This window comes from Manduca sexta, chromosome 26, assembly GCF_014839805.1.
Source record: "Manduca sexta isolate Smith_Timp_Sample1 chromosome 26, JHU_Msex_v1.0, whole genome shotgun sequence".
NCBI classification, from domain to species: domain Eukaryota; kingdom Metazoa; phylum Arthropoda; class Insecta; order Lepidoptera; family Sphingidae; genus Manduca; species Manduca sexta.
The window spans coordinates 3739321-3759551 of record NC_051140.1 but is presented as its reverse complement, the minus strand read 5'-3'; the positions used below and the strand labels follow the sequence as shown (position 1 = coordinate 3759551).

The 20231-nt window shown below is 34.7% G+C and overlaps 1 protein-coding gene across 2 annotated transcripts in view; it reads right to left on the bottom strand.

The window, feature by feature from the left end:
- LOC115451549 (Kv channel-interacting protein 1) overlaps nt 1-20216 on the bottom strand; it is a 48495-nt gene extending 28279 nt beyond the window's left edge. Inside the window, exons 1-3 of one of the 2 annotated variants that reach the window (XM_030179898.2) lie at nt 19711-20216; nt 7010-7138; nt 5822-6109 (exon numbers count right to left, since the gene is read on the bottom strand). In XM_030179898.2, coding sequence (XP_030035758.1) covers nt 5822-5977 — 156 coding nt within the window. In that variant the 5' untranslated portion in view covers nt 5978-6109; nt 7010-7138; nt 19711-20216. The remainder of the gene's footprint in view (nt 1-5821; nt 6110-7009; nt 7139-19710) is intronic. The other variant, XM_030179897.2, reaches the window with a different exon arrangement.
- Nucleotides 20217-20231: the final 15 nt, after the last annotated feature.

Below are 20231 nucleotides of genomic sequence, written 5' to 3'. Positions count from 1 at the left end.
TTGTAGTGCGAAAGGCTTTTCACGTGGTCGTAGCCACGAGCAACAACTAGTATAAAACATTGATTAAATTTTGAAATATGTTTATTTATATAAGCATAGAGTTTATATATCGCAATAACTCCTTCAAATCCAGAATCAGGACGTTGTTTACAAACGCGAGACAGTGGCCGGTGCCAAGATGTTTAGTCTGCAGCATAATGATAAATAAGCCGATGGAGTGTTTATGGCAACTCGTTACGCGCTGTGATATTCTCGCTCAATATGTAGGACGAATAGTCATTTCTTAAATCCGACGTTTGTAGGAACAGATAATTTCTAACTAGAGTTATTTACGTAGTGCGAGGAAAAATACTAAATTGTTTCCAAGAACTACGCGGGTTACGAGATTGCGTTACAACGTAGGATGATATTCCGAATGAATGCGTTAATGATTTGGAAATGTTTAGTGTTTCTAACTCTCATAGACGACTTTAAAACGTCGTCAATTAGAAATGTAGAACGTCGACAATGGCCTTTTTTAAACGTGCACGGCGGGGTCCCTACTTCACCTGACGGTAAGGAGTTGGGTCCAATAGAATGTCGACTGATGAGAGATTCCCCCTCGGTAGTTGGCACAATTATCGACCTGTTGGAACCGGATATACACAGGCTGATTCCGGAACGCGATACACTTACATGGGCCACTATGGTGGGTTTTACAACACTATTTAATTTCTGGAAATTTGTATTAATTGTTTTGTATCTGCTATTATTATTCGACAATGACGAAATTACCGATAAATTTAGGATGGAAGCCATAATATATGTAGAGTTTGTGTTGTTATAGGGTAGTCTGAACTCTAGCGTGAAATTAAACTCAAAATATAAAAGAAGACGAAAAGATCCCCTCGTATAATCAATTCTTCTTGCAATATATATCCACTGCATTTTGTTATATTTAGCATCTTTTCGCTTATAACTTGCAATCCCTGCGGCAGTAAATATGTGAAACGCGCCCCTGGTAGTGCTCCGCTGATACGTTAGGGCTGTTTGTACACATGACGGCTAATAGCCAGCTTCCGCGCCCTGCACCTAACAATGTAAACTACATTCGCAAACAATGTCTGACGAATTAGTCTACCATACTATGTGTTTCGAAATGGAAGCTTTCAAGGATGTAATTCATTCTCTATCAATGATTCAGCTTTCTGCTTTCGACAAGGCGCCGCGCAGACTACTATGTTACAGAGCTGATGAAATGTTGAAGCGACTGTCAGTTCTGTAGTAGTGTAGCGTTTATCAAACAATAAATTGACAACTACTGCGCAACGCTTGTCATAATTCCTACTGGAGTATAACAGAGAATAAGGGTAACTATAGTATGGGCCTCCGTTTCAAACTTTTGACAAATAGGACTTAGATAATTCGATACAATGGACATGGTATTTTTAACTTTACCAACAACAAGATTAAAGTTTAATTTTAGATATTACTATGTTCCTTAGACCATTTACGTAAGTTTCGCAGTTGAACAAAAACTTGGCAAGTTAAAAGGTTTTACTATTCGTACTACTGGGATACACTGGGATTTCTCGAGTTACCACTATTAAAACTGGGAAAACTTTTGTTCTCATAGAATACATATGTCTTATCTCACTATATAAGTAATAATTCTCTGGAAAACATAGCTTCCACTATTTCTACCGCTAACAACCATTTGCAAGACCTTTTTGTTATTTCTGTTTTGTCTCAACGGCATTTTAGATATAGTGATTATCTAGCTTTTTATAAAGTGTAAACAGGAATATCTACTCTCAGCCGGGTATATAAACAACTATAATTCTCAAAAAAATATGGAAATGAAATATTAAATTATAATTAACTAGCTTTTGTTCGCGGCTTCGCCTGCGTTAAGGTGTTTGCCGGGTTAAATTTCCGCTATATATTTTCCCGGGATAGAACCTATAACCTTCCCAGGGTTTTAAACTATCTCCATACCAAATTTTATAAAATCGTTTCAGTATATTTAGAGAAAACCGATAACATATAGACAGACAGAAAAGGGGACTTTGATTTATATGTATAGATGACAATGACGTAAAAGTTTTTATTTTGACGATACAAATTGAAAGATTATCGTAAAAAATACATTCGATAATAGAGCGTGCAAAAGGGCCGCGATACTTTCATTGTGACATTCTAGATAAAATAATATCAGCTTTTCATAATCATAAATATTGCTTCACTGCTGAACCCAGACTGCCCTATAAATGTTACATTAGTGCGGCATACCAGCCTAATGTCTAATGATAGTCGTACATAACTTGGCCATTTTAACAGAAATTTCTGATATATATTGGTTTCTTTACACCATTAATAAGAGTAATAAATACCCATACCCATTGGGATCGAACCCGCGACCTCCGTCATGGCAGTCTGCCCACTCCCTACTTAGCTAGCATTACTTGATCATGATATAGATAGGAGCTACACGTTGCTACGGGTTTTGGCCTGCGGCTAAAATGTATGTAATCAAAAATATCGATTTGCCGTCAAGCCCATCAAAAGAAAAACGTTTTTACCGCAGGCAAAGTTTTAGAATCTCGCAGACTTTAGCGTATTAGCATATATTGGGTTTAAATACTTAAAACTACGAGATTTCACCAAGAAAATCGTCGAGGCTATCTTTTCTATTTATATAAGTTCTCTAAACTGATCTCTATAGAATTGACATTTTGAAATCATAAACATCACGATCGACGTTCTGTTTTTGAAAATTATTCTATAAAAACTTTAACGAATAAAATTCAACCACGGTACACAAACAACAGTGTTTCAACTTCACGACACTGTCAAAAATGGATTCTCTGTTTGACATCATAGGAACTGGATGAATAAATTTATGTCATGTGTCGGTGATTGACGTCGCGTTTGCGCGGTGCCTTAGCATTCTTCACAAATTTTAACAATGGTAGCTACGACACAAACAATAAGTCTGGATATAAAAGCTTGTTACCAGCTATTCTATATTTTATAAGTTTTCGGAATGCATGACCTGAAAAATTGTGGAACTTGCACAGATAAAACCTCCATGCAATTAAATAATTTTAAAATTTCGGTCGTAAAATTTTCAAAAGGTTTTTTCTTTTTAATAAGATCAATGATAAAAGAGTATAGAGGATGAGTGGTATGGTCACGTGACATGCGGCACATTTAATGCATAAAATGGTGCCGACTCCGCCCCTTACAATAGTGATATGCTAGTACCGAAAATTGAGTATCGACATCGAAGAATTAAGAGAGACAAATAAGCCCAAAAAAGATCAAATACGACAGGGGTTAGGTTCTACCATAATATAAATATAACAAACCATAATATAAACAAACAAATTGAAACTGATTTATAAGTAACAATTGTTAAAGAAAGCAGTACCTGTTGTGACAAACATTCACTTGTGTTTGATCTATATTTGTATGTTGCACTATTCCTTGCTAAAAATTTAAGTTACAGATTAAAATATTTACTTAATACATGATAAATGGAATAAGATCGCTATCTTATTCCATTTATCATGTATTAAGTAAATATTTTAATAACCAAATAATTGCTGGCTACGCTTAGCCAGCAATTATTTGGTTGGTTTTATTTTATTTTATTACTAGCTTTTGCTCGCGGCTTCGCCCGCGTGAAGGTGTTTTCCAGGATAAAATTCCACTGTTTGATAAAAGTCTTGCTACATATTTTCCCGGTACTTATAGGTTCAAACTAATTTTATCCCCAATCTATAATTTCAGTTCAATCAGTCGAAAATCTAAGAACATTTATACAAACTTTCATCCCCTATTTTATCCCCTTAAGGGTAGAATTTATCAAAATCCTTTCTTAGGGGATGCCTACGTCATAGTAGCTTTATGCATGTAAAGTCTTAGCCCGATCCGTCCAATGGTTTGGGCTGTTCCTTGATATATCACTGTCAGTCACCTTTGAGTTATATATTATATTAACAACTGAAGTTAGCTAAAATTGAGTTTCTCGAAGCCGACCACTATTTATGTACTATGTATTTTGAGACTATGCAATTTTGTCGCGTTCGCGATTCACTTTCACTTTTGTTGAGTTTCAGAACGCGATATTAGATCCTCCAACGCGCACGCGAATTTGAACTTTATGCAGCGGTAATAAATTACAAATTGACTCTCCATTTTATTTAGAAAACGTTTGTATGGGAAATAGAAAAATGCTGTTTTGAGGATTTTCCCGGCAATTATTCGAATTTTTCTCACCTTTTAAATCTTCCCTAGACCTCCACGAATAATTCAAGACCAAGATAAGATAAATCCGTTCAGCCGTTCTCGAGTTTTAGCGAGACTAACGAACAGCAATTCATTTTTATATATATAGATTATGCTCTTTGATCGAGAAACATAACTATGTTTCAGCAAACTAAAATCAATGACCGTAAAAATGGTGGTTAAGATAATCAATTATAATAATTATTTGCAATAACAACAATATGATTATGTATCTATTTCCGTGCATGCAAAGGTTGCTCGAAACAAGACCGCCAATTGTAAAAATATATCTTACATTTCATCTTTATGTTGTTTCTTTTATGTTTATCTCTTCTTTTATGTAACAATTCTAATTTTATTCATAGCAATATATTAAAGTAATATTACTATTAGGTGAAGTATAATAATCATTACTATTTTACTTATTGGGAATATTGTTGCAAAACAGTTATCTTTTACTCGCGTTAATTAAACGTGTGGTTTATGCATTTCTTCTCAAAATGTAAAGAACGAATATATGTATTTGGTGTAGGATTCCAATCACGTCGCTCAATATTCTCAATTCATTTTGCCTTGGTTTTTAAATTTTTTGGTAATCTAAAAAAATATTCTAATTTCACTTAGCTTGTCGTTCTGGATAATACAGTATTGATATGTGCTTTAACATTCTTTCAAAGACAAAAACCGTAACTGATAAACGGGCGTCTGTTAAAATATCGATATCAATAATTTCTAAACAAATCCACCCATCCCTAAGCTCGTGTGTAAACAAACATAATGATTTTAATGGATATAAATCCCGCCTAAAAGGGTTCAAAGCTTATCAAACAAGATCCACATATAATTTTAATTGATAAAAACACATCCAAAAAGTAAATATACAAAGATATTTACTAATTTTCGGTAAAAACAGTTACTAACCTATGAAAAGATATTTCGGGGTCTTTCTTGCGTGAATTCGATTTGCATCCTTTCTCACAACACTGAGTCATTTCCGAAACTTAACAAATACACTAATAAACACACTGAACAATTGAGAATATGATTATATTACTTTAAATTCAATATTTATGAAGATTTGTTTACATCGTCTGACACTACATATACTTGCTGACTGGGCTGCAATAAATGGCGTTTCTGCCGCAAGGCGGTCCCAGTGTGTTGAAGTAAACGAAATAGTGCCATATTCGAAGAAAGCAATTATTTTTGTCTTTTTTCGTTGCGTTCCAAATAAGCTTTGAGTAAAAGAGATAGACATATATATTGACAATTCTGCGTCGATTTCCCTAACATAAATATAACTTATTCATATAGCTAACTTTTGAGGCCTGTCCTCTTTATATTTAGTCATTGAATAAGATAAGTGCCATGTCATGTCAATTTGGCAATATTATAACTATAGCTCTATGTCATCAATAACTAAAAATAGAATAATAACTCTTTTGTCTTATAAAATATTTCTGTAATCACAACGCCAAATCGAGAACCTGGGCTTGTGTTCTATATAAATGTATAAATATAACATAATCTTGACTGTAAATCCACTCACCGTCTTAAATCCTCTGTACATGACCCTGATCTCCTGCTTAGAGAACTTAGTCTGGCGACACAGCTCCTCTAACGCAACAGGGATGGGTTTGGGAGTTCTGCTCGGCTCCAACTCATATGCGTGCTCCTCCACCGGGGACTCGGGCGGCGTCGCCATCTTGTCTTCCAATCACCCAAAATACTAACATATAATACACCAATTTTTTTAAAATTCAACTATGGCAACACTGATACATTTTGGCGCGCTTTCCCAATTGACGTTAAAATGAGGTTATGTTGGCGACCAAATCTGTAACAAGAGAAAATAGTGTTAATCACAATAATTTGATAATTAAGTAACAAGTTAGTTACTGTATTGACATATATAGTATTTGATACTTTGATACTATATAGTTTTTGATACTTGTTACTAATTGTACTTGTTTATAATGTTCTCTTTTTCCCATTCATACGTTTTTACTTATGTGTGTTTGTCTGTGAGAAATAAATTACTTTACTTTCTTTCTAAATAGAGACGGCACTGTTGCTAATGAATGGTTAAAACGGAAGTCCCATGTGATTACCAGATAAATAACTTCCTATCCCATTCAATCCATAAAACTGCCTCCTAATTACTAAGGATACAAATCACTGATAACTTTATTCTCTTCGGTACAATTTTTACTAGAAATTGATGTGGTATCTATCTACAAGTTACGCCTACATTGTGTTTTAACTAACTTTTTTAAAGTAATTTTATTCAGTTAACGATGTTAATAAGTACATTGTTAAAATAAATAAAGTACATTGTTAATAAGTACATTGGTAAATCTAAATGGTCAAGGACGCAAATGCATCATTACGATACCAATCTTTATGTTACATGCGCTAATTTACACGCCAGGACAGGGAGGGACTGAGAGAAATGAAACTTGCATATCGATCCCTTGTTTGTCCTTTACTATAAAAAAAAAAAAACTTTTAGTTAAATATGGAATAATGTTTTGAATGCTTCCAAAATACACCAGTTCGTTTTGGTTAGATGATGCTTCAGATTTTCAGATTTTGATAGCGCTGTACCCAATCACCTCGGCAGACAACGACTCTGTTCATGATTTTGTTACTAAAAGTTTGTTAGCAATTCTATATTATTATTTCGTTAAACTACGGTGAAAGGTTTGAAAAATAAATAATTAAAAAACTCTCGCACCTCTGCCTTCAGTCCGCCACTGGGGCGCATGTTCCATGACCATAGCTTATTGTTCATTAGCCAGACTGCTGCCTTGAGTATGCACTGTTTACCTCACTAATGTTGTCCTAGGTGTATTTTGGATTTGAGCTAGTGGTAAGGAAAATGTTTTACGTCATTGTTTATTGGTGTACTATTCCAAACTGCATAATATTGCATTAAATCAAATTATATAAAATAGATAACTAATTAACAATAACTACCACAAAGCCATTCGTATTATACAGTACATTGATTATTACACACATGCATATTACTAATTATCATATTAATTATAGTTATAATTAGTGAGCTAAACACGGTACCGACAGATGTTATTGAATCTTTGGCAATAGGTATTTATTGTTAGGAAGTGAAGCGATTTTGATTAAAATAAAACGAATTATAATTGGTTTTACAGAAATACTTTCACAAAGATACCACCAACCAAAAAATGGGGCATCCGGTATTAATATTTACTGCATTTTAAAAACGTTGAATGTTATGTAATTTTTTTATTAATCCAAATTGATCTAGCTAAAATCGTATATGCCATCAAAATAAAATAATAATGATTGATTTAGGTCTAATGGTAAGCGATACGAGCGCCCATAAACAGTAGAAACACCATCCAACACCTTGAATTACAAAGTATTGTTTGATATTCCACTGCGCTCTCTGCTTGACATTGCGGTGGTACCTACTCAGGCGGACTCTCACATATGAGAGACCTACCACCAGTATACCTGAATGAATTATTGACAAAGATACATAATTCCTACATTATTGTAATAGCAAAAATATAAGTGGCGGAATTTTAATAACGAACATTTAATTTTGGCCAAGAGTTCGTTATAATTTTATTACAAGTTTAAGTTACCGTATATTGCAATATCATGTAATACATGGAATGCCCGCTCTCTCGGCAACAATAACAAATATTTATGCTCTCATAAATATTAACCTTATCTTCATGCATGGATACTTTGTGTCTCACTTTGTTTACTCATGACGGCGACATTCGTAGATACAAAAAACTTTTCGTTTGATATTATGATTCCTTGCTATTTAAAAAGGATATATTTTTTTAATGTTATTTTTTTTTTAAGTACGCAATTATTATGAAAACTGGCCGTCTCTGCGAAAACAACCTGAAAGTCCGGAAATCTCCTAGCAGCACAAAACGTAACAATGGTCCCATTCATGTCAGTTTGCTGGTGCCTAATGTCATGCCGGCCGAATCATTCTACACAAAACTAGCTATGTAGTTTTATCAAACATTTTTATGATTTTATGGAATGAATGAATCTCTATTGCGCCGTTTAACAAATTAGATAATTCCTCACATGCCTACAGCACGTAATCGCGCGGATTCAAGTGGCGATATCTCAAGAGCGTCTGTTTCTTGTCAGCCATCAATCACGAAAGCATTTATAGACATGCTATTTCGATTCGAGAAGTAAAAGATATAGATTAAAGTATAATCTCCAACTTAAATATAATTATTATTACACCTACATAATAATTTGAGTTTTCAAATAATTCCTATAATGGACCTGTTAATTATTCTATCCCTCTTACGCAGACAGCCATTGTTCTATTTCATCTATTATAATACAAAATGTTTCGATAGTTATATAAATATTCAAAATGATTGAGGATTAAGATCATATCGTTCTATTTCTAATTCAAAACTCCTGAACACACTTTAGATACCTCAGTTAATAATTTAGTAAGTGGCTACGTTGTCATTCTGTTTCCCAAATCGGGCCTAAACATTTACAATAGGTACCATTTTACGTTGGCTAATGTAAAAGCCGACCGGCTCACCGATACCTCAACGAGTAAGTTTCGTACAGTAGAGCTATGTTTGAAGTAGCGTCCGCACGCTCAACTTGCACTTACCTTTAACTGGCTCAAAGAGAATATGTATGAGTAAGAATATGAAACGCTCTTGAAAGGTACAGAGTAGTGTATAGTTCCCTTGTGTTTATACATATATCGATAGCAAAATTGAGCGACGTGTTTTTGAAAAGCAATAGCTTTATTCATTCACATAGCGATTTTCATTTAGAGGATATAGAGTTTAGGAAGGTAGTGTTACATAAAAAAATAAACTGTTAAAGTAACTATAAATTTCATAAGAATAATAGCGAAATACCTAAATAGTAATGTAATATTACTTAATTATAGACGTTAAAATATAAAATATGTGTTTTCGTTCAAGGACCCCAGGGCGACTCCGGATAATGAATGATAGATATGATAATGAAATAATGAAGATGCAAGGCGCTGTAGACCCGCGGAAAGAGTGCATCCGGATGGATCGCTGCTATAAGGTCCGGAACGGGAAGGTCATCTTGGGATTGGTGGATGGGGACGTAGCGGACAGAGTGGCCGCAAGGTTAAGGAGTGTGGACCTCGCTGTAGCAGATGCGCCGCCGCGTTTGCCAATGGTAGAGGTTCGGAACGTTCTCGCCTTCAACAAGGCGAGGACATAATTGAATCCCTCTGGAAGCAAAACCCCCAAGTCACAGAAGGGCTACAAAAGTCAAAGGAGTCGGCTAGAGTGCTTTTTTCAATTGATGACAAAAAAGAAAGCCCGGAGTTTCTTTCTGCCTTTCTTCTCGGGTAGTCATCACTTAGGTAGCTAGTGAAAGGCTGGAAGGTTAGCTAGGTTAGGGCTCATGTCCTCGCCGGTGAGGATCGCGACGCGTTACCCTTCTATTTCCCCCTACTTGCCAGTCCGAGCTGGTTACTTCGGTTTGTACCTTGTCTTTTGTATAAACTTTATCCCTAATTTAAAATCTCCATAGTTATATAAGTAATTTTAATAGTTGTATAGAAATAATAATTATTCTTATTCTTTGTTTAGACGTATCATAAGTGCAACTTTGTTCGCCTACGTGATAAATAAAGTATTTTATTTTATTTATTTATTTATTTATTTCGCAGACGGGTAAGAAACCCCCTAGAAAACCACATTGTCTTGGAGATAACTGATTTAAAATTTAAACGTGAAGCCCTATAGTTCGTACTTATGTACCAGACATGGTCGTAAGTTCGTCCTCTATTACCTACATCGTAGAATAGAAATAAGCTCAGAGAAACGAGGATACACTGATAGTTGTGCTTCCGCCTGCTCCTTCGGGAAAAACAGAAATATACATGTAAAAGAAAAGGATAAAGTGAATAGAGTATATATTCCATTTGATTAATCGTACACTAGAAAGCCAGTGTAAGCGTACTAATCCGAGGTGCTATTTAAAGTATTATTTTATTTTAAAACGTTTTATTTATAATGATTACTCGTGCAATCGAAACGAGGCCGACGCCGAACTACACGACGCTTCTACGCGTCTTAACTGTTCTATAATCATCACTGACTTGACTGTCTCAGTGGCGTAGTTGTAATTGTACACGGTCAGCGTACGACTACTGCGGTGAGGTCCTGGGTTCGAATATCGGGTTAGGCCAAAATAATTGAGACTGGGTTTTTTCGTCTTAAAAATATTACTCAGTCGCAGTTCGGAGTTAGAAAGTTGGCGGAATGATACCCCCATGCCTCAGAAAGCACGTAAAGCCGTTGGTCCTGCGCCTGATCCCTCTCCGGCCATGTCGGATTGCCGTCTTACCGGACTATGAGAGTGCACCTGTGTATTGCGCACACACTTGTGCATTATAATATCTTCTGCGTACTTGGCTGATCTCCGTTGTGATTGGCCGCTTTGGCCGAAATTTGGCTAGGAGAAATTCATTCATTCATAATCATCACTACATGTCACACTCGATTTGATACGTATTATACATTATTTGCATGATGTAGTTAAGAGATACCTGTGGTGAAACATTGCCCTTCAATTGCCCTGTTAAAATGTGCACTCCTTCAAGGATGTACCTATGCATGAAAAATATAAACAATTTAACGAATACATTGTATTTGTTTAGACCTAATTCTCGTAAGAAGGAGGAAGCGATCACCACACCACACAGAGGGAAACCCGCGAACGGTATGCTGTTTCGCCCCAGCTTAGTGACTGTAGGGCCCTAGAGGAAAGTGGGAAGGGATAGATGGTAGTAAGTGTGAGGGAAGGATAACTTACCATCTTAGGATGGGCGGAGGTTTTCGCGGCCCCTTATAAGCCTCTGTGTGAATTTTGCACGCAAGAGATATACACGTTCCACTATGTGCCTCGGGCCACGGCATAATGGCCCCCCATGCATGTATGTACGTGCATTCGGTATTCTACAATGGATGGTGAGGTTCTGAAGTTGAAGTCCACGTCAAGTACCTCTTTGTGGATTTTTCTATCATGTTCCTGGCTGGTAGACATTGTTAATAACGATGTAAATACCTTTTATTCTTGCTGCCGTTGAAAGAGTATTCATGTATTATTCAGTAAATGTAGTATGCTTTGGAAAATGAAACTGGCAGCGGAAAGAGTCAATTTTAAAATGTTTGAAAACACATTTTTAAAATAAAAATTTCTTGTTCAAGGAACACAATCTTCGACCGTACAATATTTCGCATATTTTAAACCAATAAATCACGATGTGACGACAACGTGTGTCGTGGAAGCGCCGAGCTATCTACAACTAATGGATTATAGTTTATAGGATCACATTGTACAGTCGTCTCTCTTATTATTATAAATATGTTTAGAGTATACCTATATAGATACAGATTGCTGGTGGTAGGATATTTTTTAAATCCGCACTGAAAGCGCGCACAATAAGTACGTTGCGCTTATCAGGTTCCAACAATCTGGCATAAATTGTGCTGACTGCCGAGGGGTAATCATCTCTCGTCAATCGTCATTTTATTGGAGCCCTCTCCAATTACCATCAGGTGCCACTGCACTGTGGGATCACTTTGCCTTGCCAGTATAAGAAAAAACTTCTGTCGATCCTTTTATTACTCTCTGAAGAATTATTCTATAACTTAATATAAAGCTCCATTATCTTCCTTTTTAGACTACGTTGCGTAAACCATATGTAAGTAGGTGTAATACCGTTATGGAATGCTTTGTGTATGATTATATAAAATCTATATTCATGTAAAAGTAGTCGCCCCGCAGACGTTATCCAGCTAAAGACCGTATTTTATGTAAACCAGCTTTCATCTTTTAAGTCTCCACAACTGCACCACCAATTATTATCCAATCAGGATCCAACATTATCCTATAATTTAAGCTGGAACTAACTAAACACTCACAAACATTTTCATTGAAATCGATTAGGTGATTTCGGAGATAAGCGTGTAGGAAACAATATTTTTAATACAAAAATATATCCTTAAGTGCCAACAATTGCCGTCTTTTCCCGTTGATTTTTGTAAGTTATTCCTTGATACAATTATCCTTATATTGAGAAACACCACAAGAAAGAAATCAGTCACGCCCGTCAAACTGTTATAAAGTACTCTAACATATTGTACGTGTGGCAACTGTTTTTTTATTAATATAGATTATTAAGCACGCAGCCATTAAAATGGTTAATTGGAAATTCTATAAAATATAAATAAAAAAGATAATGGTCACTACTCGCTAGTCGCAATATATCCCTTCGATAATATTCGTTTTCTCGGCGGCGCTGTTATGTGCTATAAAACTGCCGTTACCGCGCTTAGCTTGTAAATAGGGCTGACTGTTTGTGCGATTTCATTGGAAATAACCACGGCCGGGACTTTATTCAGTTATCTTACACGTTTTATTTTACTTGCTCTTCTCGCCCACGGAATTGTTCTTTCAATTTCATTATTACATAATATCTTCATTCGTTTTCAGATAAAATGTCAACTTCCAGAATAGAATCAGTATCGTTAATGTGGAAATGTTTGTGGTTGCAATACCCAAAAAGGGTTATGGTAAGTAATGTAACTTGCGAGTTGACGACATTTTTCTTACTTTTTAAAATCAATTTGTAACGTCACAAATGTACGAAGTTTGCTAGTTGAAAATTCATCTTTTATCTCTGAGGGGGATGATGGATAACCCTAATTAATTTCTTTTGGATGACAACCCTATTCACAAGCGCGTTTAACGAGCGCTTTAAAGCTATTTATAAAGGCGGAACAATGGTAACATCGCTGTTACAACGTATTTGCGCATTACAAAAGGAATTTATAGTCTACATTGTCAAAAAATATATCTTAAGACAAAAGTGATCAGATTATTTTTTTAATACAATATATGTTAAATTATAATTTGTAAGTAAATATGTTCAGACTAGATATCTTTCGGACTTTATTAAGTAAATATCTTCAAACTAAACATTTTTCTGTCTTAGTCTATCCTATTAACAAAGAAATTCAATCGAGCGTAAATAATAAACCAATAAATAATACGATTTGAAGGCAATTTAAGCACTCGATTTAAAGTAACTATAGTAGTGTTATAAACTTTGTTTACCTACTTATACTCGAACCCTTACAGATTGCAGTGAATGGCACACGATTGATGACCGAAGATAAAAAGGATTTTCAAGATGGACGACATTACGAGTTCAATAAAAACAAAGAAAGGAGAATCCAAATGACTGTTCTCAACGTGTAGACTGTAGGGCTTTGTGCACTGCATATTGAAGCATTATTATCTACAAATCTGTGATAGACCGTATATTTTTTTAATATAAATAGTTACTAAGTTATATAAGTAGCTACTGTTTAGGCTCTTTAAAATTAAATATTATATCAACGTTATTTCTTTCATATACCAATAGATTAGTACATTTTATTTAGGTTTCCTCACAATTATTATCCACGTTGGCCGGATGGCATAAACCGTTTCCTCCGGTATATTACATTTAAGTCTACAAATATTCCACACGTGCTATACAGGACCTGGATTCAGTCTTCAGGTCGGGGTCCATAATACTTTTTAAAATATCGATAATAGTCTAGTACACTAAGCGTGTTCTCAAATTATAATTTTACAATAACAAATAATATTATCGAATTTGTTATTGTAAAATTAACTTTAATGAAAAATGATCTTTCTATAAAAAATGACTGCTTCGATCGATGAACACTAAGTATATAATGACACGAGTACGATTTTATAATCGATAGGCTTTAAATTGGACACAACACGCGGACGATCTCGTATTCATTTTTAATGCACGGCTCGGAACACCTGTTCGCTGTATACGTATTGATTCAGGATGTTGTGTATGTCCACATACAGTATTACAGCACATATCAAGATTTAAATATCTTTGCCAATTATATAAAATCCAATTTAAATTATTTTGCGTAAACGTTTACGCTAAAACAACGGCATGAGAAAATGAAATTGCTATTCCACCAATAACATTTCTTGTACCTAAAAAAACATTCCTAGTTACAAGTTGATGTCGCTTTTACAGTTAAATCTTTAGATCTGAAGTAGGGCCAATCCTCTAACCAGAGCCTGAACTTTACAAATAACGCACCGTGTCAAAATTACTTATTGCTTGGTATAAGATCAAGGCGCCCAATATAGGTGATCCTATATATAGGTATTTACAAAGTGCAGACTAGTGAATGGATGACTCTGCCTAAGTCGGATGCAAACCTAACTCAGTCACTGAGCTGTGGTAATATGGGTCACGTTCTTATTCTATGCTTGTATACGGAAACGGATCTTTATTAACAAAGATCAACGCATCACTCGACGAACAGTTCAATTATAAAAAGTTAATAAAAAATAAATAAAAAAACAACGTTATCGCCGGTCCACGTCAACAATAGATTTGGCCGCTGTTTTTAAATTGCCTATCAGTCAGGTCAACAACCGTTTTTACGCATGTCTGTTGCATGCAAAGTTAAAGCGTTGGAGGGCCGCCAACATTTCTCACTAACATACGTTTTACAATAATGACGAATTTTATGAACTTTTAATTCCACTGCAAATGACGTGATATTCATTTGTAGATGAATAAGCACGGTTATATATCTGTTAGCAGTACGTTATCCGTAAACCTTTGGACCGATGTGAATTCGAACACAATAATAGTATCTTTCTCTACCAATCTCTATATTTATAATTTTTTGGAATTTCATATCAGAAGGTGAGTCTTTTGTTCAACGAAGATTTTTTTAAATATCAGAATAAGGTAAAGAGCAAGTTGCGATGGTTATTTATCGGCCATGACTCTACTAATATTTAATAACGTATTGTATTAAATATTAAAATCCAATGGGAGCATAGATGACAAGAGGGGCCTAAAAAGGAATAAAATAGCTTCCTTTTAGTGAATAAATTGTAGGAGAAGGTGCAGTATGAATTGGGTCATAAATTAGTTCCAAAAATAAGCACCTTCAAACAATAAAACTGTAGCATTATATATAGAATAAAGTTGTGAAAGTTTATGAAGATATTGAGATGTTTGTTAGAAGTTAACGCATAAATCGGTGAATGAATCTGTATGAAATATGGCACACATATCTAGACCAAGATCCGGATTAACAAATAGGCTACTTTTTATATCACAAATATGCCTAGTTGGGAATGTATTCTAGGTAAAAACTTTCATGCCGCCGGGACGCGTGCAAGAGCTAATATAGAAAAGCAACTCCATTTACAATTCCATATATTTTGTTGTATCTTTTAACAATGAATATAATAATTAAAAAACACCTTCGTTCAGGAGCAAATCATTACTTAGAAAACCCTTATGTAGGAACCTACCTACATGAAATCAGATTGAGATGTATGAATTAAAATATTTACGTAAACAATTGGCCGAGAAATATTATAAATTTAAAAGGTTTCACCGTTCCTACTGCCCAACTCCATGTAATCACACCTACTGTTCCCTGGCCCAAACACGCAGTTTCACACGTCGTGCCGGCCAAATTGCATTAAATATTTCACTTGAAGTCCCAGAGTCGGCAAATGTAACACTCTTGAACTTTTTACCGGCTCACTCGAGAATTTCGATGCCTGTTTTTAAATATGCTTTTGACATACAAATTTATTTTTCATACGAGTAACATTGTTTAAAATATGGACAAAACTATTGCACTGTAGAGCTATTTTTATGTCGGTATCTTCCTTATACACATATAACTTTCCTTTATAATATTAAAAAAAAAGACGGAGAAATGTAAGAACTCTGCCGTGGACAATCTAATTTTGTAACTAGCACGGGCTTTAGCTGGAACCTCCGTGTTTCTTAAAACCACTCCATCTCAAAGTGTTCTCGGACACTTGACAATACGAAGGTTTTTGCCAACGCTGACGAATGTGAAAGTACTAAGAAGGTGTCACCAACAGCTGTTATTTTTCTTATTTTCACATTTATATATTTTATATGTCTATGTATATCTTGAATTATATATTAGCTACGTTTTTAGATACCAAATCCCTGTGCACGGCCAGAAGTAGTGTTGGAATCATTATGAAAACAAACTGATTATTTATTATCATCATCTACAACTGTTTCTAGTCGGCATTCTCCTAGGCGATGGCATCTACATTTCGAAGAACTTGACAATAAAACCAAGAAAATATGGTGTAAGTGGGATATAATGTCGTTTTTCGCAATAATCTCTCAACTGTATTATCTAATGATAGAGGTAGGTATGCCATTAAAACGCACAACCTGAAGACTCGATATTGTCCTAATTGGGACGATTGCATTCACTACGCAGACCTAAATGTCAAATATTAGTATTTTTTTTCGTACTGCTTTCAATACATAATAAACTCTTTCACACTGAGCTTCCACATGACATATCAGTATCCATAATGTGTATGTGTGCGTACGGAACATTTTTTCCTTTGATTTGTCTAGATATGGCATACCTAATTTTTTTAAACATTGGTATCATCTTAACAGTTAGACTGTTACATGACTTCGATTTCTTCGAGATTCAGTAACACCTTGATACAGCCCATCCGTGCTGTAGTACACAAAGCAGTCTCCTTTACAGCCTGTCTCTGCCACTTATTATAAAATCTATAATCCATTTATAAAACGCTTTTATGCAGAAATTACCTTAAATTGACATACGGTGAATTTCCGTGTAGAGGCTAAATTGATTATTACACTAAAGAGTGAAATGAACTCATCGAATGGTATCTTCAACCCTTCTATTCTGTAGTTCAATATCTGGTAGGCAGGTCGAAAGCATAATTTAGTTAAGTAGAGACAGTAGAAAATTACCCTGCCTTCTATATGAGGCTGGTAGCATGTACCTTCGTAACAAATACATTTTGGTACTAGTTTCACGATCCATAGTCAGTCAAATTTGAGCTCTCCTTGGACATTCCCGCCTCCGGACGATCAATACAGTAGCCGAGGTAGTACGCGTCCCGTGTCGTCGCTTTGAATCAGCATCCGCCACTAAATGACATCTTCCATAGAAGATATATCATGTCAGTATTTCTTGTAGTTAATCCATCTTGTATACAACTTTTTCAAAGTTCTTATAATCCTCTTTGGTGAAGGCAAGAAGAATTACCGCCGTTTTAAGTAGAAGATTCTAATAGTTCTTCAATCCATCTCGAAAATGGACAAATCGGAACAAAATTTATTGTCATGCTTACAAATGAGTTTTTTCTAGTTCACTCCCGAGTTCAGATCAAATATTAAGATTGAGACCGTCTCTTGAAAAGTCGCGTTAGTCGATTTCATGGTAGAGCAGTACATGCTAAGAACCTTTTGAATCAAATTAGTGCTGTTAAGACGAAATTATAAACATATCTCCATCCGCTTTAATAATATTATGGAAAAAATAATCAGTAATGTTAAAGTAAAATTTTGATCTGTTTATCTAGAACTTAGGGCAAATTTACATTGCTTTCCGGGAAAGTAATTATTTCTTTGGAGGAAACTGTCCAAATTTTATACAAAAATAAAAGTTAGTTGGGGTAAGATTGTGGAATATGGAAGACTGGAAGCAGGGCTTATTGTATTTTTTTTTGAGTTAGATTTTGCGTCTTAACATAGTAATAGTATAGAAGCTCTATTGAAATTATTTTTTTTTAACAAAATAAACAGCACTTTCATTTGTACTGCGTTATCAGCCTCCTTTTATCATAATAATATGATACTGACTCAAATCCTAATGGAGGAGGCCCTACGATAACTGTGGAGTGGTTCAACGCAACAACTCCATAGAAAAACGCAGCATGAAGTCTTCAATGCTGGCTACTCTTTTACGTACGTAGTAGAAAGCCCAACTGCTTAGTGGCGTAACAGTAAGATAGGGGGCAACGGCTCAAAGGGGGGGTCTTTGGTTCGGGCCCTGGCCCTGGAAAGTCCGTCTAAGAGTACCGAAGACGGACTTTCCTATGTTGGGACTTAGAAAAAGGTCGACGGAATAAAACCTAGGCACTATCGAGGGGGGATCATTCCGTGAATTTGTCCTGGGACTTCAAAACGTTGTTACACCAGTACAACTACTCTCAAATGAATTATTCTAATAATCGACCGCATTGAAAATTACTGTGTATTAGGCGGGTACAATAATTTAACATTTAGTTTTCTGTTTTAAAAGGATAACAGTACCTGTTTTTTTTTTCCATAAAAGCCTCGTTGTGGTAAAAAACAATTATTACATGACGTAAATTTGTTATGATCTGGAATATTCTCTTCTTTTTTTATTTATACTCGTCATTAAATTTATTTTATATGACACTTATTTACCCTAGAGTTAGATCGTAAAGTAATACAATTTCAAATTGTTGTTCTGTGGAAATTCCAAACTAAGAACAAATAAATACAAAATAAGAACATAGAAAATACAAAATAAGTACATATATTACAGTTTCTTAAAAGGTAAACATCAAAAGCCGTATGGGGATTTAAAAACCTCAATAAAAATATTTAATGACAAAAATACTTTCTGTCTCTATCATAAAATAAGCCAATATCTAATGAATTGAAAATGTATACAATCGCTGAGCCGCAATAGTTGCTGTTTGACGAATTATTTTAAATAACCGTGTAACCAATTTAAAAATATTTCGAACATAGATATACTTGAAGTTACGGAAGATGCAAGAAGAGTTTTTTTTTATTATGACTAAAATCAGTGGTCAATAATAAAAGAATAATGCTATATCCATAATATTGGCAGTCAAATACAAAATAAAGCTTGAGGTGGTGTCGAAGGACCAAAAGTGAAACCCCTGTGTGTTATGAGTTAGATCTCACTATAAACTGTAATTTACATTGTGGATTTTCGCGTTACTCCGAAACTAAAACGGACAAATACATTATGTATATCAAGCTTGGATATATTAAAACCAATATTTTCTTTGTTTATTTTTTATATTAGCTTAAGACCTATTTTAATTATCATTATTTTGACTTCTATTGTTGAAAATACTTGTACACTGCATGTACTCTACGTACCTTAATGTTTAGGTAGTACCTAAACATTAAGAACATTATTAATCGTGTACCTATTTTGGAAACGAAAAACGCCACTCATAGTCGAGACAAAAACCTTATAACTTATATTATATGTACTTACTAGTCACTATTAGGTAGCAAAAATAATAATCTTAATTCGTACGTAAAATAACGTGTTAATAAAGCGAAGTAAAAATAAACTCTAATTATACCATGTATTGTATAATATCTAAAGGTATTAAATAAACCTACATTCATTAAAATAAAAATATAAGTATCATATAAAAAACGAAACTATTAGTTATAATAAGCTGGCTATATAGGTGTTATTCACTTACTTCATTCACTCATAATAAAAATGAGAATCACAATTTCATTGAAAACTCCGCGCACGTTCATTACATGATAAAGGTGTCTATTCTAAATAATCATAATTATTATAAAATATCCACCACTACCCCACGCACACGACAAACGTCACATTCAGCCAGGATTCAATTATTTATTATTAATTTATACCACGCATAGCGATTTCATTTCAGTCTCTTTATGTCTCTCACAATCTTACGCCATACAGTGTGCAATTTTTATTGACAATAAAATTTTACGTTTATTATTCCTCTATTGTCGTATTTTAATGTTTTTATTCATGGTTGTATTATAGAGGCACGGGTCGACAACGCGCGTTTTTTTATTGTTCGAATTTCGAATATTAAACACTTTCACACAGGCATATCAGCCCGGACACGGGCGGTAACTAAAACTGAATACAGCTTAAATGTGCTGCCATCTACATTGGGGTATCGATGTTTCACAGATAATACTCCAACGCGATGCAGGATATTACGTTTTGTTATTG